At 51.4% G+C, this 27,409-nt stretch overlaps 2 protein-coding genes across 3 annotated transcripts in view; one reads left to right on the plus strand and one right to left on the minus strand.

The window, feature by feature from the left end:
- Nucleotides 1-24,459, minus strand: part of SARM1 (sterile alpha and TIR motif containing 1) — a 28,191-nt gene extending 3,732 nt beyond the window's left edge. Inside the window, exons 1-7 of one of the 2 annotated variants that reach the window (XM_034942211.3) lie at nt 22,242-24,459; nt 12,631-13,249; nt 9,883-10,095; nt 9,522-9,613; nt 9,177-9,412; nt 6,153-6,255; nt 5,890-6,079 (exon numbers count right to left, since the gene is read on the minus strand). In XM_034942211.3, the coding sequence (XP_034798102.1) occupies nt 5,890-6,079; nt 6,153-6,255; nt 9,177-9,412; nt 9,522-9,613; nt 9,883-10,095; nt 12,631-13,249; nt 22,242-22,711 (1,923 nt within the window). In that variant the 5' untranslated portion in view covers nt 22,712-24,459. The remainder of the gene's footprint in view (nt 1-5,889; nt 6,080-6,152; nt 6,256-9,176; nt 9,413-9,521; nt 9,614-9,882; nt 10,096-12,630; nt 13,250-22,241) is intronic. The other variant, XM_003812660.5, reaches the window with a different exon arrangement.
- Nucleotides 21,569-27,391, plus strand: VTN (vitronectin). The gene is made up of 9 exons (XM_003812661.6): nt 21,569-21,732; nt 24,393-24,523; nt 24,617-24,736; nt 24,812-25,156; nt 25,235-25,374; nt 25,635-25,791; nt 25,990-26,142; nt 26,604-26,948; nt 27,186-27,391. Exons 2-9 carry the CDS (start codon nt 24,460-24,462, stop codon nt 27,296-27,298), a joined length of 1,437 nt encoding a protein of 478 aa, XP_003812709.1. The 5' UTR covers nt 21,569-21,732; nt 24,393-24,459; the 3' UTR covers nt 27,299-27,391.
- The last annotated feature ends 18 nt before the right edge of the window (nt 27,392-27,409 follow it).

Consider the following 27,409-nt stretch of genomic DNA (forward strand, 5'->3'; position numbering starts at 1 on the left):
CAAACAATTTGGTGTCAGAAGAAAAACATCACACTCCTGAGTACAGGTTGATCCATCATGCGCCCTGCCAATTGTACTCCTTACTTATTTCTCAAATCCACTATTTTTCCCTGCCTCCACCCCACTACCACCCTCTTCCAATCCCCATTATCTTTAAGCCCCCACCAGGTCTTTCCTCATCCACCCTTGTCTTCTCTAATTCACTCTCCACATTGCCCTTTCATGTAGCTAATATTTGCAAAATGCACATCTGACAAATTAGGTCCTGTCACCCCCTACTTAAAATTCTTCAAGACTTTGCATGGTCTTAGAATAAAGTCCAAACTCCTTCATGTGGCCTGTGAGACCCTATGTGGTTGGCCACAGTCCACTTCTCAAACTCTACCCCTGCCCTGTCCTCCCAGACACACAAAATAAGCTTCCTTGTCCTTCCCCCTTGATAATGCCCATTCATTTTTCTGATCTGAGCTCAATCAACTCTTACACAGGGCAGTTGTCTCCCACTGCCCTGACCAAGTCAGTTCCCCTATTATAGGCTCTGCAGAACATATTATAGTTGCAAATTTTAATTAATTAATGGGTAAATTACTCAGTATTTGTCTTCTCTGCCAGACATGAGGAGGGATCATATCTATTTTTCACTGACCTTATATCTCGGCATCTTTCACAAAGCCCTTATAGTTAGCCCTTGCTAAATATTTAATGGATGGATGAATGAATGAATGAGAAAACATAGCACAGCAGTTAAGGCTGCACTCTGGAATCATCAAATCGGGGTTCGCATTGAGTCTCTGACACAGGCTCTACGACCTGAGGCAAAAATAATAGGTTCTCAAAGTCTCTGTTTTCTCTTTTCTTTCTTTCTTTTTTTTTTTTGGCGGGGGGCAGGGGAACAGGATCTCACTTTTGCCCAGGCTGGAGGGCAGTGGCACCATCAAGGCTCACTGCAGCCTCAACCTCCTGGGCTCAAGCCATCCTCCCACCTCAGCCTCCCAAGTAGCTGGGACCACAGGCGTGTGCCACCATGTCCGGCTAATTTTTTGTATTTTTTAGTAGAGATGGGGTTTCACCATGTTGCCCAGGCTGGTCTCAAACTCCTGGCCTCAAGTGATCCTCCCACCTTAGCATCCCAAAGTGTTGGGATCAACAGGCCTGCACTACCACACTCGTTCCTCTGTTTTCTAATATATAAAGCAGGATTAATGATAGTCCCTGTCTTCAGGATTGTTCCATGGAATAAGCGCAACATTCCATGGCAAGTAATTAGAACAGTGCTTTGCATGCAGTGTATGCTTAATATGTAATAGGTGTTATTATTTCCTCTTCTGTAAAGTGGGGATAATAAAACCTACCTCAAAGCGTTGTTCTGAGGAATTATTTGCTAGTAATCGGGTTCCATTAAGTGCTTATTGAATGTTTTTCTTCCTCTCAAGAGGGAACCAAAGGGATTTTACTTTTTTGAGTGCAGTTCACTTGTGGTTTTCCGTATTGATTACCCACTAATGTGGCTTCAGGGAAAGGAGTTTTAAAACCAGAGGCAATTAAGCACCAGAAACAACCAAAGAGGGATGACGGAGCCTCTGGGGCCGGTCCAAGACAAAGGCTCCTCCCACCTCTTTGCCATCTGCTGGGACGACAAGGGGTGCCAAGCATTCTTGGGAAGTGGAGCCTTCCTGGGGAAAGAACATGCGTAACTTCGTCCTTGACTGGCTTCCTGGGGAGCCGCTCCATTTTACAGATGGAGAGAAAAAAGCCCAGAGAGGAAGGGATTTCCTCCTAAGCCACACACACGCCCAGCCCACGAGGGGCCGGTCCTCTGACTCAAGCCTCGAGAGTCCAAGTCCAGGCTGTTTCAGCCAAGCCCTGCTGCCTTTCTGCTGAGCATTGGAATGAATCCTGACCCTGCAGCAATTTATTTGGAAATTTTTAGACATTTGTTTCATCCAGAATTATACAAAACCAAAGACAGTACAAATTATTCATCGCACAGATTCAGAGGCTGGCCAAGAAAGGGATAATGGCGGCCGTGTGTGGTGGCTCATGCCTGTAATCCCAGCGCTTTGGGAGGCCAAGGCGGGCGGATCACGAGGTCAGGAGATCGAGACCATCTTGGCCAAGATGGTGAAACCCCGTCTCTACTAAAATATATATATATAAATTAGCTGGATATGGTGGCGTGTGCCTGTAGTCCCAGCTACTCAGGAGGCTGAGGCAGGGGAATCACTTGAACCCGGGAGGCGGAGGTTGCAGTGAGCCGACCAAGATCTCGCCACTGCACTCCAACCTGGTGATAGAGCAAGACTGTGCCTCAAATAAATAAATAAATAAATAAAAGAAAGGGATAATGGTTTGTTCAGGATCACCTAGCTGGTTGAGAACGAAAACAATTAGAGTCAAGTCCTCTGGCTGGGCACGGTGGCTCATGCCTCTAATCCCAGAACTTTGGGGAGCTGAGGCAGGCACTGAACTCCAGGCTTGAGCTCAGGAGTTCGAGACCAGCCTGGGTGACATAGCGAAACCCTATCTCTACTGGAAAAAAAAAAGAGTCAAGTCCTCTAACCTGGTAAATCTACTAGATATGTATGGCTCTCCCAGGCATGGCATCTCAGCTTCATCAGTATCACTTGTCTGCTTAATCATTGATTCAATTGTTCTATAAACTCCTCTACAGCCTCAGCCTCTCTCTCTCTCTTTTTTTTTTTTTTTTTTGGTGCAATTGCATAGAGCCTCCTTTGTACCATGCATGGTTTTAGGCACCAGGGACACAGATGAATGAGGCAAGGTCTGAAGTCTCATGGAGCTCACAGACACTCTTGTTTCTCTCAAAAGGCTGCCTGCCACATGCTCTGGGTTATCAGCCATGTTCTTCCTGGATGCTCAACTGCCCCAGTGCCCCTCCCCAAACCAGGCCTAGTACTCAGCCCCTCCTACATGGCCTCTGGGGCTTGACTCCACACTCCATGTGGACTGCATTCCAGTGTCAGAGCCTTCATCCTGGCATCTTAACCCACTGCCCTGGCATCTTCTCCTTCATGGGCTCCTTGATTTCCAGTGCTTTAAGCACAGGTCTTCTCCTGCCTTTAGACACTCCTTTACCTGGTTTCCATAGTTCTTATCCAGCCAGTGGTGTGCTGGTAACTTTATAATAACTAGCTATTAATGGGGGAAGAAAACCCAACCAGCCAATCAACCAAACAAACAAAACTTTGATTTGTAGTGGTTGCCAATTTCCTTGGTGTAAATACTCCCACCATGGCTGATGTCAAGCTACCAACATGACATCACTGGATGTGGAGTTGTGAAGAGATACAATCATCTCTGGTGTCAACCGAATCCAGCCCTACCCCATCACCTCCCCTCACACCCCCTCAGAGCTGTGCCATAGAATGCAGTGTGGATCTTGGGAAAGTGATGAGCTTTGGAGTCAGATAGATGGAATTTGAAGCCTAGCTTTTCTGATTTCTACACTAGTAGTGCAGCCAGGGGAACATTATTCTACTTTTCTGAGCCTCAGTTTCTTCATCTGTGATATGGAGAAAGCAGTACCAAGATGTATGTGGGCTTTCAGCACTGTTCTCCTCCCTACCTTTATTCCTTTGCTCATGCTGTTACCCTGGCCTGGGATGCCTTCTCTTCCACTTACCCAGATTCTTAAGATTCTTCTCAAGACCTGCTTCCTCCATGAAGTCTTCCCTGATTATTCCAGTCCTCTGAGGACTAAACTCTGATTTTTTTTTTTATCTTGCCCAAATTCCTACCTAAGGAGCCTAGGGAGTCATGCCCTACAAACCATAAAGTCTTATCGGAGGAGGTTTTAATTTTAACCCTATATAGTGTGGTCTGCTTTCTAACCTGACTCTAGCATAACATCACATAATAAGGGAGGAAATAAAAATATTTTAACCCCAAATATATTTCCCTGCCATATCTTGAAATTGCTCCACAAGTTTGTCTCTTGTGGGAAAAGGCCACATTCTATAGAGAATCCCCTTCCCCCCATTTTTTTCTTTTTCTTTCCAGACTCAGGAGATAATCAACAAAGAGCCAGGCACCCTTTTAAGTCTGATAAGAAACATTTTATAACCTACTCCCTCTGAAGTCTGCCCTGAGAACTTCCTCTGCACAATAAAACTTGGTCTCCACAACCCTTTATCTTAACCTAAACATTTCCTTTCTATTGATCCCAGGTCTTCAGATAAACTCAACTAATTATCAACTGGAAAAATTTAAAATTTACCTGTAGCCTGGAAGCCCCTGCTTTGAGCTGTCCTGCCTTTCTGAACCAAACCAATGTACATCTTAAATGTATTGTTTGATGTCTCATGTCTCCCAAAAATGTATAAAACCAAACTGTGCCCTGATCACCTTGGGCACGTGTTCTCAGGGTCTCCTGAGGGCTGTGTCACAGGCCATGGTCGCTCATAGAGTCTGACTCTTTTCGTTGACACCTTGATGCTCTCTCCCTTCTCCAAACCCCTGTGGCAAGCAAGAGGTTTGCTTACCTGGCTCAGCATTTACACCAACTTGTATGCGATCTAGTCATTTTGAGACAGGGTCCCACTCTGTTGCCCAAGCTGGAGTGCAGTGGTGTGATCTCCGCCTTCTGGGCCCAAGCGATTCCCCTGCCTCAGTCTCCTGAGTAGCTGGGATTACAGGTGTGCGCCACCATGCCTGGCTAATTTTTGTATTTTTTTAGTAGAGACAAGGTTTCACCATGTTGCCCAGGCTGGTCTTGAACTCCTGACCTCAAGTGATCCTCCTGCCTCAGCCTCCCAAAGTGCTGGGATTACAGGTGTGAACCACTGTGCCCAGCCCCGTGGGCATATTCTTGTCTCTGAGCTGACTGCTTGTCTCATCCTGTCTCTTAGATGACTACTGCATCCCTCAGCCCCAACTCCAATTCCTACTGACCGATTAATGATTAATAACCTGAAGATGCAATATGGAGCTATCCATCAATGCATTCTGTTAGTATTCGGTAAGTTCCTACAATGCGTCAGGCACTGAAAATACAATGATGAATTAAACAGATATAGTAGTTATAATAATTATATTAATAATAATAATTGCTACCATTATTGAGCAGTTACTATGTGCCAGCCATTCTGCTAAGCACTTCACAAATTTTGGCTTTTTTAATCCTTATAACAATGTTCTAGGGAGTTAGATACTATTATTATACCCTCTTTCCAGAAATAAATATGAAGCTTATCGGGGTTAGGTAACTTGCCCAAGGCCAGAGCCAGGATTCAAACTCTCAGTTTTGAGCTCTCAACAGCTATTCCATTCTGCCTGTCGCTATGCTCTCCTATCTCTCATGGAATTTATTTTTCAAAGCATTTTTATGTCTCTCTGATCCTCACAACAGTTCTACAAGGTGAGTAGAACAGGTAAGTTACCCCATTTTGCAGATAAGAAAACTGAGGCTCACATCCTGGCTAACACGGTGAAACCCTGTCTCTACTAAAAATACAAAAAAATTAGCCAGGCGTGGTGGCGGGCACCTGTAGTCCCAGCTACTCGGGAGGCTGAGGGAGGAGAATGGTGTGAACCCGGGAGGCGGAGCTTGCAGTGAGCCAAGATCGCGCCACTGCACTCCAGCCTGGGCGACAGAGCGAGACTCTACTTCAAAAACAAAACAAAAAAAAAAAAAAAAGAAAAAGAAAAAGAAAACTGAGGCTCAGAGAGCCAAAGCCTAGTCTCTTGTCCCTTGTGGTTTGCTAAAGTCCTATTACAGTCAGAGCTGTGGTTCCTGACTTCCAGCTGGGCCAAGGAGGTGCTTCAGGGCTAAGTGTGCTGGGATGTGCAGACAGGAAGGAAGAGAAGACGACCCTATCTTCTGGACCACAGGCCAATTCTGGGACCGCAGAAGCATAGGCGGGCACCTACCTTATGCACCCAATCCTTGCAGTCATGGTCTTGCATGCACTTGTCCAGTGCTCCAGGTGATAGCACCAACACAAAGTTGCGGGCACCCATGACACTCTGGATGAGTTTGTCCTCGAACTTGCCTGCTTCCAGCTTCTCCACATCAATGAAGACACTGAAGCCATGCAGCTGCAGGTGCACCTTCAGGAGACTGCAAGTAAGTCCTGTGTCAGTGCCACAGCCTTGTCCCCACGCCCCATCGCTGCCCGCCCGCCCCTCCTCACCTGGCCAGCTGGGAACCTGAGTTCCGGCGGTAGCTGATGAAGACATCTGGAGTGTCCCCACTGGGTTTGCCACCAGTACAGGGCAGCGGGGAGTGTAGCATTTCTGAAGTGGGCAATAGGCAGCATGGTGAGGGTGGCCCCTCCGCATCACTCACTGTCAGGTATATCATCCCTTGTGGACTTAGTCCCCAGTCCACCAAGCCCTCTCAGCCCAGCCTGGGAAGGGTGGCCTGCCCCAAAAAGGAGAAATGGGGCCTACAGGAGGAAGGTCATGTTATTGTTGGGTTCCTCTTAGGAGGCAGGCACTGTGTTCTAGGGACATTGATATGCATGCACTTCCAGCCCTGACCTCTCTCTGGAACTCCAGACCTGAACAGCCAGCTGCCCACAATCACTCCAAATTCAACACACCCTAAATCTCCCCCTCATTCCTTCTTCCCTATTTCCTACCAAAGCCAGACACCTGGGTATCAGCCTCAACTCCTGCCTCCCATTTAATTTATTCAGCAAATACTTCCTAAGCGCTTGCTGTGTGCCAGGACTGTCTTCAGTGCTTGAGATTCAGCAGTGAGTAAAACAGACAGCACTCTGCTCCTCTGGAGCCACGCTCAGTGCTAAGCGCCAGGCACCACATTCTGAGGATTCTACCTACTAAACATACTGGACTCCAGCCTCCGGGCCCTTCCCTGGCTCAGGTTTCCAATGCCAGCCTCCTCAATGGCCTCCCCAAACCCAGCTAGAATTGCCCTGTCTAGGCCAGGGGCAGTGACCTACACCTGTAATCCCAGCACTGTGGGGGGCCAAGGTGGGTGGATCACTTGAGGCCAGGAGTTCGAGACCAGCCTGGCCAATATGGTGAAACCCTGTCTTTACAAAAAATTATCCAGGCATGGTGGCACATGTCTGTAATCTAGCTACTTGGGAGGCTGAGGCACGAGAATCACTTGAACCCAGGAGGCAGAGGTTGCAGTGAGCCAAGAATGCACCACCACACTCTAGCCTGGGCGACAGAGTGAGACTCTGACTAAAAAAAAAAAAAAAAGAAAAGAAAAGAAAAGAAAAGAAAAGAAAAGAAAAGAATTGCCCAGTGTAGTCCATTTGCCACAGCTACCAGAACATCTTTCTAAAATGCAAATCTGAGCATGTCATTCCTCCCACATAAAAACTATGCATGGCTCCCTACTCACTATACAAACTATTTTTTGTAAGCTATTTTTGCCCTAGGATTTTCCTGTTGTTTAAAAATGAAATCTTGCGCTGGGTGCGGTGGCCCACGCCCGTAATCTCAACACTTTGGGAGGCTAAGTTGGGAAGATTGCTTGAGGCCAGGAGTTTGAGAACAGCCTGGGCAACATAGTGAAACCCTGTCTCTACAAAAAATACAAAAATTAGCTGGGCGTGGTGTTGCGCACCTGTGGTCCCAGCTACTTGGGAGGTGAGGTGGGAGAATCACTTGAGCCCAGGAGGTTGAGGCTTCAGTGGGTTGTGATTGCGCCACTGCACTCCAGCCTAGGTGACAGAATGAGACCTTGTCTCAAATTAATTAATTAAAATAAAAATGAAATCTTGAAGTTTTAATGGGAGCTGCAATGTAAAAATAATAAAAGCCAACCTGCTTTGGTTGAAGCATAAGAATGCAGCCAAAGCTCAGTCCCTTGTGTCTTGTGGGTGCTTAGTCTGTAATTGCTGAATGAAAGGATAAAATGAAAAGAATTCATCTTCTTATAATATTTAGACATAACCCTCATAGACAACATTTGTTTGTTTATGAAGCAGAAAGACAAGGGCTCAAGTCCCAGTTTTGCCATCTAATGACTTTTATGACTGTGGGAAATGTATTTGAATTCTTTAAATGTTAGTTTCATTATCTTTAAAAGGAACACCCATGATGGAAATATTCTATATCTTTAATGATGATGGTGGGGGTGGGGGTGGGGGGTCACACAGATGTCTTTCAAAACTCCTCAAACTGATACTTTTTTTCTTTTTTGAGATAGGGTCTCACTCCTGCTGCCTAGGCTGGATGGAGTGTAGTGACCTGATCACAGTTCACTGCGGCCTTAACTTCCTGGGCTCAGGTGATCCTCCCACCTCAGCCTCCCAAGTAGCTGGGACTACAGGTATGCGCCACCACACCTAGCTAATTTTTTGTATTTTTTTGTGCTTTTAGTGGAGATGGGCTTTCACCATGTTGCCCAGGTTGGTCTCAAACTCCTGGACTTGAGCGATCCGCCTGCCTTGGCTTCCCAAAGTCCTAGAATTACAGGCATGAGCCACGGTGCCCGGCCCTCAAACTGGACACTTACTCCTCTTTTTATTCTTTCAAGACTTCTTTAAGGTTGATTTTAAAAACTGAACACTCATTGCATAGAATCAATATAAAGACTGATGGGATAATATCTTAAAAACCAAACAGAGTACCTTGTAATTGACAATAAAGATTAGCTAAGTAGTAAATTAGTAAGTAAAAATAAATTAGTAAATAAGGAGGGTGGCTAGAGGCCTAGAATTCACTCTAAACCACCTCTAGACCCAAATTTTGTAAGCTGTTGGCCAATAGGATAACACACATACGCACACCCTTCCCGCCTACACCCCACTGCATGGACTCTCCATAGGCCACTGCCTCTGCCTGGGCTGCCCTTCCTGTTGCCACCCCTCCCCGCCAGTGCACCTCTCAAGACATGGTCAGGCATCCTGTCCTCTCTGAAATCTAGACCTGGGTGGATGGGGTGGGCTGGGCTTCCTCTGTGCTCCCACTGGAGACCTGGGTAGCTTCCTGCCGGGGCCGCTTGCCTGTTTAATACCCTCCTTCCTCCCACCGCCTACCCACCTCAGACTGGGAACTTCTTGAGGTAAAGTGCAACGTATTCATCTTTACATCCTCAGAGCCCAGTGTGACCCACGTTTGTGCTCAATCAATCCACGGTGAGGCTGGAAGGCTCCACCCCGTGTCTCCCCTCACCCTTCTAGGGCCGTGGCTGGGGCTGGGGCTGGGGCGGGGTCCCGGGTGAGCGGGCTGACCTCTGGCCGCCGTGAGGATGCGGGCGCGGTGCACGCCCAGGTGGATGCCGCAGTCTTCCAGCAGCTGCTGCTCAGACACGCGGTGCAGCAGGGAGCGGTCCAGGCCGCAGCTGACCAGGCCGTAGGTGTACTGGCGGAAGCGCGGGTCCAGGCTGCCCAGCCAGTCCGCCAGGTTGCTGCGGTCGCACGTAGAATAGTTGGCGAAGGTCTTGAGCTCCGTGAGCTCCCTAAAGAACCTGCACCCCACGGAGGAGAAGACGCTGAGGTCCAGACTCGGACGGGCTGTGGGCGGAGGGGGGGCTTATTTAGACCTAGCTGGGGTCCGGCGGGCAGGAGGCTCCGTACCTCTTGCGGGTGATGCCCGATTTCATGCCCAGGTCGGTCTGGAGTTCCTCCTCCGTGAGCCGCAGAAGCAGGTCGCCATCCACCTGCTGCTCCTGGGGGAGGAGTCGGGTGTCAGGAAGGGCTTCGCTACTCCGCCCTTGGACCTCGAGCACAAGATGCAAGGGAAGGAACTGGAGATGGCGTGGAGGAGGCGGATGGGACCTAGATCAGAGCCGAGTGACCCCAAGGGTGGCTGCGTACAGGCTCCCCGCCCCCAAAAGCCACCCTGGCGCCGCGGGAGTCCGAGGCGGGGAGGGAACGCAGTCCCTGTGCACAGGGCGCCCGCTCTGACTCGGGGGAGGCGTATCCCACGCGACTCTACCCGGAAGCTCTCGCAGTACTTGGAGAAACCGATCTGCTGCAGCCACGTCTGAACCTCGGCCTCCTTCCAGCTGGGCACGGAGGGCAGGATGGGCCGTGGCACCTCCTCGCCCAGCAGGCGCAGCGCGCGCTTGGCCAGCGCCGACTTAGTGCCATTGGTAGAGTAGGAAACCAGGCGTTTCAGGCTCTGGATGGCGCCGATGTCGCTGAACACCTAGGGAAGGAGTGGGGAGAGGGCTGTAGGTCCCACCAGCTCTCCAGGTGCTCCCACACGTGCCCAGTCCCTCTCCTTGTCTCTTCTCACAACCCAAAGTACCTCCATCTGCCCTGGCCCCACCTTCAGCCACTAAGTCATGGGGTCCTGCGGATTCCCCCTCCTGAAGTTCTCTCAATTCTTGACCAGGTCCTGACTCGGATGGGTTGGGGGCGGAGGGGCCTATCCCTCCTTTATATCCCTTCTACAGCATCCACCGGCCCTGGAATAAAGTTGAGCTCTCAGCATAGCGCCAGGCAGGGCACAGTGCAGCTGCCCATCACTCCCAGTTCACCTCACCTTCCACTAACTTACACTTCACACACACACGCACATGCACACATTCCAAGGCTTTCACACCTCTGGGTCTTGGCCCACTATGTTTCCAAACCCTTAGTTCTTCCAGTCTGCTCATGGGAATCCTCCCACTCCACGGAAATCCTACTCATCCACCAGAATCCAAATTGATTAGCACCTCCTTCATGCAGCCTGCTTTGATTCCCCCACATCCTGGCCCACACCTCCAATGAGGTCTTATACCACACTCTGAATGCCACTGTCACTGGTTGACGATGCAACTTCCACTGGAGTATAAGCTGAGGACATGTCTTAGTCACTACTGGAAACCTGCATCTGGCACGATGAAGGACACAGAGTGGGACTCGAGATGTCTTTGTTGAACTACACTCACTTGGCCTCGATGGGAAAGGGGTGACAGGCTGGTGATCATGGTTGCGGCCCAGATCCAATCCTTGGGGTCCTCACTCCCTACTTCCTTTAAGACCCTTCTCCCTAAGCAAAATGACCTGCCTTGTACAGCAGGTCCTCCCTGACCCAGCTCTGGAGTGCAGAGAGAAGAATCAGAAGTTCCTAGAACACTGGATGTTGAAAGAGGCCCCAGAGACCCCCCTAACATAGCAGTCTCCTTTTTCTTTTTCTTTTTTGAGATGGAGCCTCACTTTGTAGCCCAGGCTGGAGTGCAGTGGTGCAATTCCAGCTCACTGTAACCTCTGCCTCCCAGGTTCATGTGATTCTTCTGCCTCAGCCTCCCGAGTAGCTGGGATTACAGGCACCTGCCACCATGCCCAGCTAATTTTTGTATTTTTAGTAGGGACAGAGTTTCACCATGTTGTCCAGGCTGGTTTTGAACTCCTGACCTCAAGTGATCCACCTGCCTCGGCCTCCCAAAGTGCTGGGATTACAGGCATGAACCACCTCACCCAGCCAGCAGTCTCTTTTTGATCTGCAGGGACATACATGATGGGTGACAATCATCTGTAAGACACACTCCTTTGAGCACCCCCAGATGACAGCTGGGGTACAGACAAGGTGGGTCATGGGGTATGCACCACGTCTCTGTGCACCAGCTATCACCAACCTCCAAGCTTCCACAAAAAAATGCAAAGAAGAGAGAGTGACATTGTAGGGAGAATCTTCAACCTGTAACATTTTAAAAACAAAGCCCAGCTGGGCGATGTGGTGCATGCTTGTAGTCCCAGCTACTTGGGAGGCTGAGGCAGAGAGGATCGCTTGGAGCCTGAGAGTTTGATGCCAGCCTAGGCAATATAGTAGAACTCTGTTTCCAAAAAGTACAATCCACAAACTTGTGGTGCTAAAACTATCCCACATCTAGGGTAAGAACTGCTGCTGTGGTCCAATTTACTGAATTTTCCAGAAGATAAAAATGAGGCCCAGATAGAGGCCTAGAGAGGGGAAGCCAGGTGCTCAAGGTCACACAGCAAGTTAAAGCACTGGGCAAAGGTCACTGGTGGATTAGACCCTGGACATGAGGACCCCTTGGGACTCCGATGGGGGTTATCTGGCTGACACACTGATGTCCTGTCCCAAGCCCCAAGCCTCTGTCTCTAACAGCCATCTTGACTCCAGACTCAAAAGGCTACACTACCCACTGAAGCTCCCCAGCTGGGCATCTCTTAGGCATCTCAAACTCCATATGTCCTGCAGAAGTCACTTTCTTCCCCTTCCCCACTTCCACTTGTCTCTCACCCAGTTCACTTTATTCATTGCCTATGTTCAGGGCCAGGAGTCATCCTCAGCTCCTCTTTCTCCTTCTCCCAGCCACCAAGTGCTAACTCCATCTCTTAAACATCTCTTGAATCTGCTCTCTGCCACTGGCATCGCTGTCTCCCCCTTCCCCCAACGCCCACCCCTGCAAGTCATAGTTTTTTATTGGGTTGCCTTGCCTCCGTCCTCACCCTTGCCAAGCCCCTTTCCACACAGCAGCTAGGATGATCTTTGTAAAACACAGGTGTCCCCTTGCTTAAAAGCTTCTTAGTGTCTTCCTCTTGCCCCCAAAACCAAGTCCAAACTTCGGGTTTTGCCTTCAACGCCAAAATGACTGGCCCGCTCCTCCTTTGTCTTGCTTCATCTAATTCTGATGTGTATTTCAAGACCCGGTTGAATGTGACTTCCTCTGGGAAACCTTCCCAAAGGCTCTCTAACCCCTGATCCACCCAACCCCACATCTGCACCCACCTTGGTCTTGCCTTGCAGGCTCTTGATGGCAGCCTCGGCGCAGAGGTAGAAAGCCCCGATGCACTGCGCCTCCAAGCGGTTAGAGTCGAGCAACGGCACGAGGCGCTGCAGGTCGTCGGGCCCGCGGCCCTGGCTTGTGTCGCTGGCGTCCACCAGACAGCGGGCGAAGCGGCCAGGGTCCAGCGAGGCCACAAGCGGCTCCACGAGCGCCAGCGTGCCCGAGCGCTCCACCTCGCGCTCCACCTCCTTGTTAGTCGCCAACACCGCTACTGCGAGGCAGGCGTGCAGCCGAAGCAGCTCGTCCTCCTTGGAGAAGGCGAGCGGGAAGAGCCACTCGGCTGCGCGCTTCTCTACCATGCGTCGCTGCACCGCCTGGCCCCCGTGCAGCGCGCAGTTGCCCAGCGCCAGCGCGCAGTGGCGCAGCAGCGCGGGGTCCGTGCGGCGGCACCAATACAGCACCGCGTCCAGGCCGCCGGCCGCCACCAGCCTCTGGCATGTCTCCTCCGAATGCTTGAACATGTGCTCCAAGATGCCTGCCACGCTCCGCGCCAGCTCTACGGGTTCGCGTTCCTTCGCCAGGTTCAGGATCACGCCCAGCCCAATGCGCGCCACGCGGTCTCTGCCCAGTGAAAGTGGAAGGGGACAGTGGAATTGCCGCAGCTTGGGGAGCTTGGCTTGCCCGTTTGGGGCCTGGTCACTAACCCTCTCTGGGCTTCACCGGCCTCATATAGGGGAGAGCATTCCCCTCCCTGCTCCCCACCCTCACCTCCTCCCCTGGGAGGACCCCACTTCTCGGATTCTAAGGGCGCTCTATTCTGGCCATAGCCGTTCTCCCCCTCCCTCCTCCCCTTGAGAGGCAGTATGTGTGGTGGCTAAGAGCCTCAGCTCAGGAGCAGATCCCTTGGGTCCTGGTTTCTTCTCAGCCCGTTTTCTAACTGGGATAAAGGAGACCTTTGGGCAGCTTCCTTTATCTCTCTACCTTGCTTTCCTTATCTCCTAAATAGAAAATAGAAATACCTGCCTCATAGGATTATTATCAGGACTAATGAGATAAGCCTTATAAGAGTGCTTGGCACAATGCCTGGCACATGGTAAAAACTCAACAAATATTAACTTGTCCTAATTTGAAGTGTCACTTGAAGCACACCACTCTTAGCCTTGCCTTTTCCTCACTCCATGGCCCATGACCGGGGCATATCTATTCATTCATTCAACAGATGCTTCCTGAGGACGTCCCCTGTGCCAGGCACTGCACTAGGGGCTGAGGTTTAACAGAGACTGGCCAGAGCTTATCCTCAGGGCGATAGAGGAAGACATAGACAAGAAAACAATGAGTGAACCAGATCGTAGTGATAGGGCCTTGGCGCTAGCAAAACAGGATGATGTAATGGCGTGTGCCTGGAGGAGGGGTATGTGGGAAGAGGTGACTTCTAAGCTTAATGTGAAGAAATCCCTGTGTGCAAATATCTGGGAGGAGCATAACAGGCAGAGAGAGGAGCAAGGATGAAGGCCTGAGGGCAGAGGAGCTGACGTGTTTGAGGAATAGAAAGAATGCCAGAGGTATTGCAATGTCTAAAACCAAAAAGGGAAAATATAAAACCAGGCTGGGCAAGGTGGCTCATGCCTGTAGAATGCTTGGCACAATGCCTGGCACATGGAGGCCAAGGTGGGAGGCTCACTTGAGACCATCCTGGACAACAAAGTGAGACCCTGTGTCAAAAGAAAAAAAAAAAAAAAGAGAGAGACAGAAAAAAAAAAAAAGAAAAGAAAAAAATCAATGAGGGGTTTATATGTAGAATATATCAGCAAATATTCAAATCAAGAAGAAAAAGGCAACAAATTCAAAAGAAAATGGGCAAAGGACATAAACAGGCAATTGACAAGAGGAAATCCAAAATTTGAAAAACCAGATAAAGAGATGCTCTAACTCATTAGTAATCAGAGAAATGAAAATTAAAACAATTGGCCGGGCGCGGTGGCTCACGCCTGTAATCCCAGCACTTTGGGAGGCCGAGGCGGGCGGATCACGAGGTCAGGAGATGGAGACCATCCTGGTTAACACGGTGAAACCCCGTCTCTACTAAAAATACAAAAAATTAGCCGGGCGTGGTAGCAGGCGCCTGTAGTCCCAGCTACTCGGGAGGCTGAGGCAGGAGAATGGCGTGAACCCAGGAGGCGGAGCTTGCAGTGAGCCGAGATCACGCCACTGCACTCCAGCCTGGGCGACAGAGCGAGACTCCGTCTCAAAAAAACAAAAAAAAACAAAACAAAAAAAAACAAAAAAAAAAACAATAGCTATCGCTACCTGAAATGTTCTTCAACAAAATCCGCTTCATGGTTCGTCATTCCAATGTCTGCTCAAATGTTACTTCCTTCCAATCATCCAATCTAAAGGCTTTTCCCCATCACTTTCTAACTCATTACCTTATTTTATTGTCTTCAGGGCATTTAATATCTGATATTATATTAATAGTCTACTTGTTTGTTAGTTCCATAGACCAGAAACCTTATCTGTCATTTTCTTTCTTAAAATGATCTAGGCCGGGTGCGGTGGCTCACGCCTGTAATCCCAGCACTTTGGGAGGCCGAGGCGGGTGGATGACAAGGCCAGGAGCTCGAGACCATCCTGGCTAACATGGTGAAACCCTGTCCCTACTAAAAATACAAAAAATTAGCCGGGCGTGGTGGCGGGTGCCTGCAGTCCTAGCTGCTAAGGAGGCTGAGGCAGGAGAATGGTGTGAACCCAGGAGGCGGAGCTTGCAGTGAGCCGAGATGGCACCACTGCACTCCAGCCTGGGCAACAGAGCGAGACTCCGTCTCAAAAAAAAAAAAAAAAAAAAAGATCTAAATGGAGAAAATTACCCTTTCCTAGAGTTTCTTCACCTAAATCATTTTATTTTATTTCAAAGGCCATTCCCACTCTCCTTTGTCCCTGACCACTCTCCACACACATACCTTGAATAAAATGTTCACTGGCAGAAAACAAGCAAACAGAAAACCAGCTACCACTTTACACCTGTTAGATGGGCAAAATCAGAAGCTGAACAATACAGGCAACCTCTCCCAAAGAGATTGTCATATAGATAGAGAAAAGCACTTAGACAAGGATGTTCACTGCAGTGTCATTTGTAGTGTGAGGAAGTTGGAGGCAATCAGTATCAAGCTTGGGGAGAGTCAGGTAACATGGGCAGGTGCCTACTCTGTAGGATTTGCGGGGAGGTCCAAGTGACTGAGCAGGTGATAACACAGCAACATGAACCTGGACAACATAGCCTGGGCAACATAGCAAAACCCTGTCTCTACAAAATCAAAAAAATTAGCCATGTATGGTGGCACAGGCCTGTAGTCCTAGCTACCTGAGAGGCTGAGGCAGGATGATAGTTTGAGCCCAGTAGGTTGAGGCTATAGCGAGTCATGATTGGGCCACTGCACTCCAGCCTGGGCATCAGAGCAAGACCCTGTCTCAAAACAAACAAACAAACAAAAAAACCCAAAAAACAAAAAACAAAAACAAAAACAAAAATAAAACCCAACACTGAGTGGGAAAAAGTAAGAAATAGAATGTGCTATATGACACAGCACTATTTATATACATTAAAAATACATGCACACAAGACCAAGAATAAAGATTTAAAGATTTTAGCAGAACACAGATAGAAAGATACACATTAGATATACTGAATGGTTCCTTATGGAGTTAGGGCAAGAGAATAGTGTGGGCATTAGTCAGGAGAAGGAGAGATTGCATTTCAGTTGCATTTCAGGCACAGGTGTATGCAAAGAGTTGGAGGTGTTGGAGAGCTGGTGCACTTGGGGAGCTGCCCACACTTCCATGGCTGAGGCAGAAGATTCAAGGGGAGAGTGTGAAAAGAGATCGGACCTGGGGACCTTTTGAGGCACCTCAAGGCATTTGTACTTTATCTTGATGTCAAAGAGAAGCCATTGAAAACTCTTAGGGAGGGGAGTGGCCTGGCCATATTTGGGTTTTAGAAAATTCACTCTGGCTGTGGTGGAGAGGACAGATCCAACAGAGAGAACTTGGAGGCCTGCTGAGCAGGTGGGAGAGTTGCCACATCCTGGTAGAGGTTCAGGCTTCCTGCCTTATTGACCTCCACAAATGACGTCTTCCACAGATGGCTGGGCGCAGTGGCTCATGCCTGTAATCCCAGCACTTTGGGAGGCTGAGGCAGGAGGATCACTTGAGGTCAGGAGTTCAAGACCAGCCTGGCCAATATGGTGAAACCCCATCTCTACTAAAATTACAAAAATTAGCCAGGTGTAGTGGTGTGCGCTTGTAATCCCAGCTACTCAGGAGGCTGAGGCAGGAGAATCACTTGAACCCAGGAGGCAGAGGTTGCAGTGAGCCGAGGTTATACCACTGCTCTCCAGCCTGGGTGACACAGTGAGACTCCGTCTAAAAAAAAAAAAGTGATGTCCTCCACAGGTGACATTACTGCCAAAGAGGTAGAGGCCCAGCCAGCAATGGAGTCCTTGCCCAAAGGGCACCACAGTGACCATAGTGCATGTGATTTTGTGTCCACTGCAGAACCTACCTGAGTCCGGAACATGCCATAAGCTCACAGCTCACTGCAGCCTTGGCCACCTAGGTTAAATTCATCCTCCCAACTCAGCCACCTGAGTAGCTGGGACTACAGGCATGTACCACCATGTCTGGCTGATTTTTTTTGTTTTGTTTTCTTTTACTTTGTAGAGACAGGATCCCATTATATTGCCCAGGCTGGTCTCAAACTCCTGGGCTCAAACAATCCTCCCACTTCGGCCTCCCAAAGCGCTGGGAATACAGGCATGAACCACCTCACCTGGCCCAGTTATTCCTTTTTCCAATGAGAAAACCAAAACTCAGAGAGGTTACATGACATGCCCAGAGTCACACAGTTTCTGAGAGGCACAGCTGAGATTTGAACCCAGATCTGCCTGTCTCCAGAGTTCAAGATCCTTCACCTTCATTTTGCGTTTCTAGACATCTGACTGCATAAATGCCTAGAATATAAGAGCCAGGATATGCTTAAGAAATATCTAATGTGGCTAGGTGTGGTAGCTCACGCCTGTAATCCCAACACTTTGGGAGGCTGAGGTGGGCAGATCACTTGAGGTCAGGAGTTCGAGACCAGCCTGGCCAACATGGTGAAACTCCATCTCTATTAAAAATGCAAAAACTAACTGGGCGTGGTAGCAGGTGCCTGTAATCCCAGCTACTCAGGAGGCTGAGGCATGAGAATCACTTGAGCCTGGGAGGCAGGGGTTGCAGTGAGCCAAGATCGTGCCACTGCACTCCAGCCTGGGTGATAGAGGGAGACTCCATCTCAAAAAATGAAAAATAAAATAAGAAAATTATTTAATCTGGCTGAATGCAGTGGCTCATGTCTGTAATTCCAGTACTTTGGGAGGCCAAGGCAGTAGGATTGCTTGAGTCCAGGAGTTTGAGACCAGCCTGGGCAACATAGAAAGACCCTGTCTCTACAAAAAACAAAAACAAAAACAAAAGATAAGAAGGAAATTATCTAATCCAACACCCTTACTTTCTTTTTCTTTTCTTTTTTTTTCTTGACAGGATCTCACTCTGTCACCCAGGCTGGAGTGCAGTGGCGCAATCTCAGCTCGCTGCAACCTCCACCTCCTGGGTTCAACTGATTCTCATGTCTCAGCCTCCCAAGTAGCTGGGATTACAGACATGTACAACCACACCTGGCTCTTTTTTTTTTTTTTGTATTTTTAGTAGAGACAGAGTTTTACCATGTTGGCCAGGCGGTCTCGAACTCCTGACCTCAAACGATTCGCCTGCCTTGGCCTCCCACAGTGCTGAGATTACAGGCGTGAGCCGCCGCCCCTGGCCAGCCAACACTCTCATTTTCAGAGGACTTACTTGAGGCCCAGCGAAGGGAAGGACTTGCTCAGGAACATATCAATTCAGACCTAGGACTTTATTTTGAGTCTCCTGATGCCCCAGCCCTCACTTTTCCCTATGCACCTGGCACCTTTACAGAGTGGAACTGTGCTGCACTCTTGTGATAACTACTCACCCAGCTCCCAGTTCTTCTGTGGTCTGAGAGGCTGTGGGTCTGGTGAAATGGGCACATATTTTAGAATTACACAGGTCTGGATTCAAATCCCAGCTCCAAAGGAGGGGAAGATTGTATATATATTGCAAACATGTCTATATAATATACATGCAAATGCCTGTATATGCAGAGACTCTCTCTGGAAGGATATACAAGAAACTTGTTATAGTGGTTTATCTCCAGAGAGGGGGTCTGGTTGAGAAGAACTTTTAAAAAATGTTTAATTTAATTTTAAAAAATTGAGACAGGGCTCTCACTATGCTGCCCAGGCTGGTCTCAATCAAACTCCTGGGCTCAAGTAATCCTTCTGCCCCAGCCTCCTAAAGTTCTGAGATTACAGGCATGAGCCACCATGCCTGGCTGAGAATAACTTTTAACTGTATACCTTTTGTGTGCTTTTCCACTTTTTTGAATTTATGTGCAATGGCTTTCGTGATTTTTTTTTTTTTTTTAGATGGAGTCTCACTCTTGCCCAGGCTGGAGTGCAGTGGCACGATCTCGGCTCACTGCAACCTCCACCTCCCTGGTTCAAACAATTCCCCTGCCTCAGCCTCCGGAGTAGCTGGGATTACAGGAGCACGTCATCACGCCCGGCTAATTTTTTTGTATTTTTAGTAGAGACGGGGTTTCACCATGTTGGCCAGAGTGGTCTCGAACTCCTGACCTCAGACAATCTGCCCGCCTGGGCCTCCCAAAGTGCTGGGATTACAGGCATGAGACACTGCTCCTGGCCGCCTTTCTGTGATTTCAAAAACCTGTCTCCTCCATTTATTCATTGAATATTCCTGGGAAAGCCATTTAACTACTCTGAGGATAGGTTCATTAAGATCCCCTGAAGGGGGTGGACTGTGAATATAGAGGGCTAGCAGTCATATGGGGACCTCACTGGGTGTTGTGGGGCCAGATTTGAAGAGCCATATTCTGTTGGACTTCTGGTAGTTGGAAGTCAGGAAAACTGTGACCTAGGCTCCTTGACAATGGGTGCAATAGCATCCTGAGAAGAAGAAAGCAAGAGGGAAGTGGCAAAAAGGGGTAGGCACACTGACGGAATTGGTTTTTTTTTTTTTTTTTTTTTTTTTTTTTGACATGGTCTGGCTCTGTCACTGAGGCTGGAAAGCAGTGGCATGATCTCAGCTCATTGTGACCTCCGCCTCCTGGGCTCAAGCCATCCTCCCACCTCAGCCTCCTGAGTAGCTGGGACTGTGCATGCCCTCACGCCCGGCTAATCTGTATATTTTTTGTAGAGATGGATTTTTGCCATGTTGCCCAGGCTGGTCTTGAACTCCTGGCCTCAAGTGATCCACCCACCTCAGCTTCCCAAAGTGCTGGAATTACAGGCATGAGCCACCATGCTTGCCCAGAAGAGCCTTCTTTGAGATGAGGCAGTGGGGGCTTGGTTGGTGAAGGAGAAAAACGTTTCATAAACAAATTCGCAGTGTGTCACTCCCCTTCTCTTCTTTCCAGCCCCATTCTCATGCAGCCTACAAGGGGTGCAGGGACCCTCCCCTTCTTTTTTCTTTTGAGATGGAGTCTCACTCTGTTGCCAAGGCTGGAGTGCAGTGGCGCGCTCTCAGCTCACTGCAGCCTCTGCCTGCCGAGTTCCAGCAATTCTCCTGCCTCAGCCTCCAGAGTAGCTGGGGTTACAGGCACACACCACGCACCACCACCATGCCTGGCTAATTTTTGTGTTTCACTTGACCTCAGGTGATCCGCCTGCCTTGGCCTCCCAAAGTGCTAGGATTATAGACAGTGCCTTTTTTTTTTTTTTTTTGAGACGAGTCTTGCTCTGTCACCCAGCGTGGGGTGGAGTGCAATGGCACAATCTCGGCTCCCTGCAACCTCCACCTCCCGGGTTCTGTGCGATTCTTCCACCTCAGTCTCCCCAGTAGCTGGGATTACAGATGCCCGCCACCATGCCCAGCTAATTTTAGTAGAGACAGGGGTTCACCATGTTGGTCAAGCTGGTCTCGAACCCCTGACCTCAGGTGATCCACCCGCCTGGGCCTCCCAAAGTGCTGGGATTACAGGCGTGAGCCACGGCGCCTGGCGGGGATCCTGCCTTTCTTTGGAAGTATTGTGATAGCAACCACGCACGTTGTGCTCTGTCCTTGGTCCTGAAGAGACCAGCGTGCGTTTCTTGAGACCAGGGACACTGGTTAGTGACTCTTCTCTCGGTAACTCTGAACCAGGTGAGAATTGCCATTTTTAACCCTGAGATATAGCAGTACTGTTTGCATCTTGCAGCCCTCCTCTCCTTGGGCTGCTGGCTGTACTCACTCTCCAGGGATTGTAGTTATAGCTCCTGACTCCACATAGCAAGCCTGCAGGGCACACCTACCAGCCTTGACCCCACCACACCCAGTGAGCACATATTTTATTTGCTACCCCCTCCAAATTCATGGCCTATCCCCATCATGGCAACGGATGTCAGATGGGAGGTTAATGGCTTGCCAAATAAGCGGAACCCTATCTTGGTCTCCCAACCTAAATTGCTTCATTCATGCATTTTTGACAGTTGTATCTTTCCACCAATCACCAGGTAATTTTTTTCTTTTCGAAAATGGCAAGGAAAACACCCCCAACCCACTCCCTTCACACTTGTGAGAGCTGCATGAGCTGAAAGTGACTCTTCCAAAAACTCTTCTAAGCTTGAGAAGCTGGAGACTTCAGCATGAGACTGGAGTGTGACAGCTTGGTCTGCTCTGGCATCAGAAGGGAGGGAAAGTGAGTCCTTGGAGGTCTTCATACTCCAGGAGAGATCCCAAGAGACATGCAAGAGTGGCAACCAGGCCTCTGTTTGACCCTCTTGCGGCATCTTGGTGCTAAGTGGGGTGAAGGGAGAGAACACACACTCTGCCTGGTCCCTGCCGGGCTCTGCACCCCGGTGTCCTCTTCCCCCACCCATGCCTCCCAGCAGAAAACTGTTTCCCATCAGCAGCTGCAGAATGAGATCATGTCTGGCCTGTTGCAAGAACCAGAATGAAGGATGGAGCAGAAGTTGGATTGGGGCGGCAAGAAGGGAGTAAGCAGCCTCAGGCCAGCACGCCTTACAGCCTGGGGAGGAGGGAAAGGAGAGGTCTCCCTCCCTCTTTCCTGAGCGTTGTGTTTCCCTTCTTCTCTCATTGGGAGGGGGATGGGATGATGGCGAGAGAAGGTGTCATAGAAGGGAACCCAAGCCGGTGGGAAGGAGAGCTGTGGGCTTGGGGGGCGGGGGAGAGGGAGAATTGGCAATAGGATGCCATCTCCATCCATAGACCCAGGGACGGACTCCTGTCCTGTAACTCCATTCCTCACCCCACTAGCCCTGGGAGCAAATCTTAGTTCACTGTGACCCACTGAGCAAGTCACTAAACTTTCCCAAGCCTCAGTTTCCTTATCTGTGAAACAGACAGGCTGACCCCTAACAGAGATGTAGTGCAGGCAGTCAGAGAGGTGAGGGAGGCAAAGGCACGGCGCAAGGCACACGGGAACGCAGGCGCTTAACTGTCCACACCACGCGGCGCTCTCCCAACCCCGGCCTGGCGCGCTCACCGGTTCTCAGCCACCAGGATCTGCTCCAGCAGGCGCGCGGCCTGCACACGCGTCTCCAACTCCGGCGCCTGCAGCAGCCGCAACAGCAGGTCGAGGCCGCCATCGAGGCGGATGGCGTCGCACAGACCCTGGGCTACCTCGCGGCCCACGGCCGGCAGCAGCCAGGCCTCCTCCACCAGTTGGAAGACCTCGGCCAGGCCGGCGCCCACGGCCCGCGCGCCGCCCGCCTGCTTCAGCGCGGACAAGGCCTGCTGCAGCTCCGGCAGCGCGCGCTCCAGGGCGTCCTGCACCTCGGTGCCTGCCCCCGGCGACACTTCGCGGGGCCCGCGGCCACCCGCAGCCCACCATGGGCCCGTGCCACCGCCCCCATCTGGCCCAGGCACCGCCAGCCGCTCGGCGCCCGGCCGTGGGCCCGACATGGCGAAGAAGCGACACAGCTTGTAGGCGGAGAGGAGCAGCGTCAGGACCATGGGCGCGGGGCCGCGGGGGACATCCCCGGCCTGGAGGCGGGGCCACGCGGAGAGACCCGGGTTTTGGGAAAAGAGGGACCCGAGAGGGGTCGGGGAAAGAAGATGGAGGGGGAGGAATGGAGAGAAGGGTACCAGGCAAGGGTGCCGGTCAGAAGTTTTGGGGAGGAGTGTCGGCAGGATCGGGGGAGCGGTTGGCAAAGGTGATGCAGGCCCAGATGCAGGGAGTGGGCGAAAGGAGAGAGCGAGCAGGCGAGGGATGGCTCCGGACGCCGGAGGGTAGAGGAGGCGGCGGCTGGAACAAAGCGTGGCCTGGGCACGGGCTCTGCTGAGCTGGGAGATGCTCCGCAGCAGCCACGCCCCGGAGCAGCAGCGGTCCCCGGGCCGACGCCCCGCCTCTGGGTCCCGCGGGGCTCCTCCAGCCTCCTGCGCAGCCCCACCCCCAAGCCGTCCCCAGCCACGCCCACGCCCCTGGCCAGCCTTCCCCAGCCCCTCAGTCAGTCGCAGCCGCCTCCCCCTGCGCTGGACTTGGAGAAAGGGGGTGGAGAATAAGAGGACGCTCTCCGTTCTCCGCCCCGCCTCCCCGCCCCACGTGACATCGGTACGTGGGAGCAACACCGCTGGATGCCCCCTCCCTACTAAGTGGTTAAAACAATCATCATAACTCTTAAGGCCCTTTTATGGCTGTTTCTCAGCGAAACCTCACAACATGCCTATGGGGTGGGAATTGATGTTCCATTCCACAGCTGACTCCACTGAAGCCCATGAGGAAGAAATTGGCCCAAATCACAGTCCCCTCTGATTACAGAACAGAAAAAGTCAGCTAAAATCTCAGGATCACTTTTTTCATGTGATGGGAGGATTTCAGAAGTTCTGTGGACACCTGAAATTGGGCACAAAATCAGGTGTTTCATGCCAGTGGGCATTTTCCAGGTAGAGGGATCATATTTCTCTTGAGAGTCTAAAAGTGTGTTGAACAAGCCCACTCTTTACAGATGGGGAGACTGAGGCTGGGGACAGGGAGTGGCTCAGAAAAGACTCAGAAATTAAATCCAGTCCAGTGGGTTGATATTTACCCAAATTTCCAGCCTGGGGAGATTGATGCACCCAAGAGAAGAACCCAGAAATGAAACTTTGTTCTTTTATGCTAAAAAATAAAATTCCCCGGAGTGCTTACAATCTCTCCTCCCACTCCCTTTTTCCTGCCCTAAATAAATAATGGCGAATGAGCACCCAGCCAGGGATGTGTCTGATCAAACAATCATGGATCAATATCTGTGTTTGGAGAAGGAATTTGTGGCTGCTCCAGCTACTGGGCATTTTGTCTGTTCCAGTTCATGTAATCTCCCAACACCCCATGAAGCAAGGCTTTGTTAATCCTATTTTACTGAAAATGAACTAAGACTCAGAGAGATAAAGCTGTTGCCCAATGAGCCTTCTTTCTGCCCTCCAGACCCACGGTGCTAATTCCCCTTCTGATGACCTAATGATTCTGAGCTTGGCAAAGGTCTTATCTCCCAGCTCTCCCAGGCCCAGTGTTCCAGGAATGTGACCTTTGCTGCAGCAGCCGCTGGAGGGGGCAGAGGGGATGGGCTGGAGGTTGAGCAAACAGAGCAGCAGAAAAGGCAGTTCCTCTTCTCCAGTGCCCTCCTTCCCTGTCTCTGCCTCTCCCTCCCTTCCTCAGGCATCAGAGCGGAGACTTCAGGGAGACCAGAGCCCAGCTTGCCAGGCACTGAGCTAGAAGCCCTGCCATGGCACCCCTGAGACCCCTTCTCATACTGGCCCTGCTGGCATGGGTTGCTCTGGCTGACCAAGGTACAGGGGAGTGTTGGTGGCCATCTGGGTCAGTGTAGGGAGGGCGAGGGTGGTCTGGGCTTGGTGGCACCGACTGACACTCCTTCCTCATAGATTCATGCAAGGGCCGCTGCACTGAGGGCTTCAACGCGGACAAGAAGTGCCAGTGTGACGAGCTCTGCTCTTACTACCAGAGCTGCTGCACAGACTATACGGCTGAGTGCAAGCCCCAAGGTGTGTTCAGAGCCCAGGTGGGTGGGCTGGGGTGCCCCCTGCTGCTGGAGACTCACTACCATCCACTCTCTGCAGTGACTCGCGGGGATGTGTTCACTATGCCGGAGGATGAGTACACGGTCTATGACGATGGCGAGGAGAAAAACAATGCCACCGTCCACGAACAGGTGGGGGGCCCCTCCCTGACCTCTGACCTCCAGGCCCAGTCCGAAGGGAATCCTGAGCAGACACCTGTTCTGAAACCTGAGGAAGAGGCCCCTGCGCCTGAGGTGGGCGCCTCTAAGCCTGAGGGGATAGACTCAAGGCCTGAGACCCTTCATCCAGGGAGACCTCAGCCCCCAGCAGAGGAGGAGCTGTGCAGTGGGAAGCCCTTCGACGCCTTCACCGACCTCAAGAACGGTTCCCTCTTTGCCTTCCGAGGTGAATCCAGGGCAGGTATTGGGGATGCGGGTCTGCCCCAGGAGTGTCCCTGCTCTCACACCATCTCCTCCACTCTAGGGCAGTACTGCTATGAACTGGACGAAAAGGCAGTGAGGCCTGGGTACCCCAAGCTCATCCGAGATGTCTGGGGCATCGAGGGCCCCATCGATGCCGCCTTCACCCGCATCAACTGTCAGGGGAAGACCTACCTCTTCAAGGTGCCAGGGGCTGTGGGCCAGGGTAGAAAGCATCTAGGGAGGGTTTGAGAGCTATTACTCCCAGGGACAGGGTGGACAGGGAGGCTGGACCCGGGGCCCTGCAGGACCTGGTGGGAGCTCTGTGAGCACAGGGCAGCCCCAAGACTCCAGGTCCTGGGCAGTGAACCTGGACCTGGGAACGGCTGCCTTAGGGCAAGGGACTCTGCCTCTGTGCCCAGCCAGCGGCCTCCATACCCCTTTTCACTTTCCCCACCTCTTAGGGTAGTCAGTACTGGCGCTTTGAGGATGGTGTCCTGGACCCTGATTACCCCCGAAATATCTCTGACGGCTTCGATGGCATCCCGGACAACGTGGATGCAGCCTTGGCCCTCCCTGCCCATAGCTACAGTGGCCGGGAGCGGGTCTACTTCTTCAAGGGTACTCAGGGGGTGGTGGGAGACTGAGCAGGCAGTGGAGCAGTCTTGGATTCCTTTCACACTTCACCGGGGACAGGCCTCAGCATGTGCCCACCCCTGACCCCCACCTCATGCTGGGAGATCCTAACTTCAACAGCCTCTGGGATCTCCAGTCTTGCCCTGGCCCAGCCCTCCTAATGCCCACCACCCTGCTCCTCAGGGAAACAGTACTGGGAGTACCAGTTCCAGCACCAGCCCAGTCAGGAGGAGTGTGAAGGCAGCTCCCTGTCGGCTGTGTTTGAACACTTTGCCATGATGCAGCGGGACAGCTGGGAGGACATCTTCGAGCTTCTCTTCTGGGGCAGAACCTCTGGTATGGAGAGAGGGCAAGTCTTGCTTCTCCCTCAAAAGGGCTGAAACCCCTTGGTATTGGTAGAGCCAGGCTGGCTGGAGGGAGCTGTGGTTGTGGAGCTATCGATCAAAGTCTGTTTGCTCAGGCCAGACTTTGCTTCTGTTGACCTTTTGGGGAAAGCTCAGCTCTACCTGGACCCCACACCTTGGACTTTGCCTAGCACAGCCAAGAGCACAGCCAGCAGAGGGAGGGGCTATGGCTGAGGAGTTTAGGGGGCCTGGGGGGGTGGGGTCGAGACACCAGTGATATGGTGGAGGGAGAGCACAGGGGGAAGGGAATTGGACTGAGAGTCAAAGGCCTGGCTCTGCCATTCGCTGCTGTGTGTCTTTGGGCAAGGTGCAGCAGATGAACTCTAATGGCCCCGCTGGAAGGGGCAAGATTCGGACCCCCAAGACCTCTCATTCACCCCTTCCCTGCCACAGCTGGTACCAGACAGCCCCAGTTCATTAGCCGGGACTGGCACGGTGTGCCAGGGCAAGTGGACGCAGCCATGGCTGGCCGCATCTACATCTCAGGCATGGCACCCCGCCCCTCCTTGGCCAAGAAGCAGAAGTTTAGGCATCGCAACCGCAAAGGCTACCGTTCACAACGAGGCCACAGCCGTGGCCGCAACCAGAACTCCCGCCGGCCATCCCGCGCCACTTGGCTGTCCTTGTTCTCCAGTGAGGAGAGCAACTTGGGAGCCAACAACTATGATGACTACAGGATGGACTGGCTTGTGCCTGCCACCTGTGAACCCATCCAGAGTGTCTTCTTCTTCTCTGGAGGTAGGAGCCGCTGCCACCCCTGAAGCTGGTCTAGCTTGGGTTTTCCTTACTGTCCCTGGTGCACAAGGGCTGAACGCAGCCTGCAAGTAGTGACCACAGAAAGCCAGGCCAGAAGTCCTTAGCTGCATCGTGGATGTTCACTTTCCCTTCTGGGAGAGACCCTAGACTTTCTTCTCAAGGGAAGAGTGGGCAGGGCCAGGCTGGGCCTCACGCATCCTCTGCTTTCCTCTCTTCCAGACAAGTACTACCGAGTCAACCTTCGCACACGGCGAGTGGACACTGTGGACCCTCCCTACCCACGCTCCATCGCTCAGTACTGGCTGGGCTGCCCAGCTCCTGGCCATCTGTAGGAGTCAGAGCCCACATGGCCGGGCCCTCTGTAGCTCCCTCCTCCCATCTCCTTCCCCTAGCCCAATAAAGGTCCCTTAGCCCTGAGTTTAAAACTATTGTTCTGACTGGGG

This window comes from Pan paniscus, chromosome 19 (assembly GCF_029289425.2).
Source record: "Pan paniscus chromosome 19, NHGRI_mPanPan1-v2.0_pri, whole genome shotgun sequence".
Lineage (NCBI taxonomy): Eukaryota > Metazoa > Chordata > Mammalia > Primates > Hominidae > Pan > Pan paniscus.

Excerpts from the sequence above, each read along its gene's own strand:
- VTN (XM_003812661.6), top strand. The coding sequence starts at position 24,460 with ATGGCACCCCTGAGACCCCTTCTCATACTGGCCCTGCTGGCATGGGTT. Across the intron at positions 25,375-25,634 it reads GGAAGACCTACCTCTTCAAG|GGTAGTCAGTACTGGCGCTT; the intron begins GTGCCAGGGGCT and ends CCCACCTCTTAG. Across the intron at positions 25,792-25,989 it reads GCGGGTCTACTTCTTCAAGG|GGAAACAGTACTGGGAGTAC; the intron begins GTACTCAGGGGG and ends CCTGCTCCTCAG.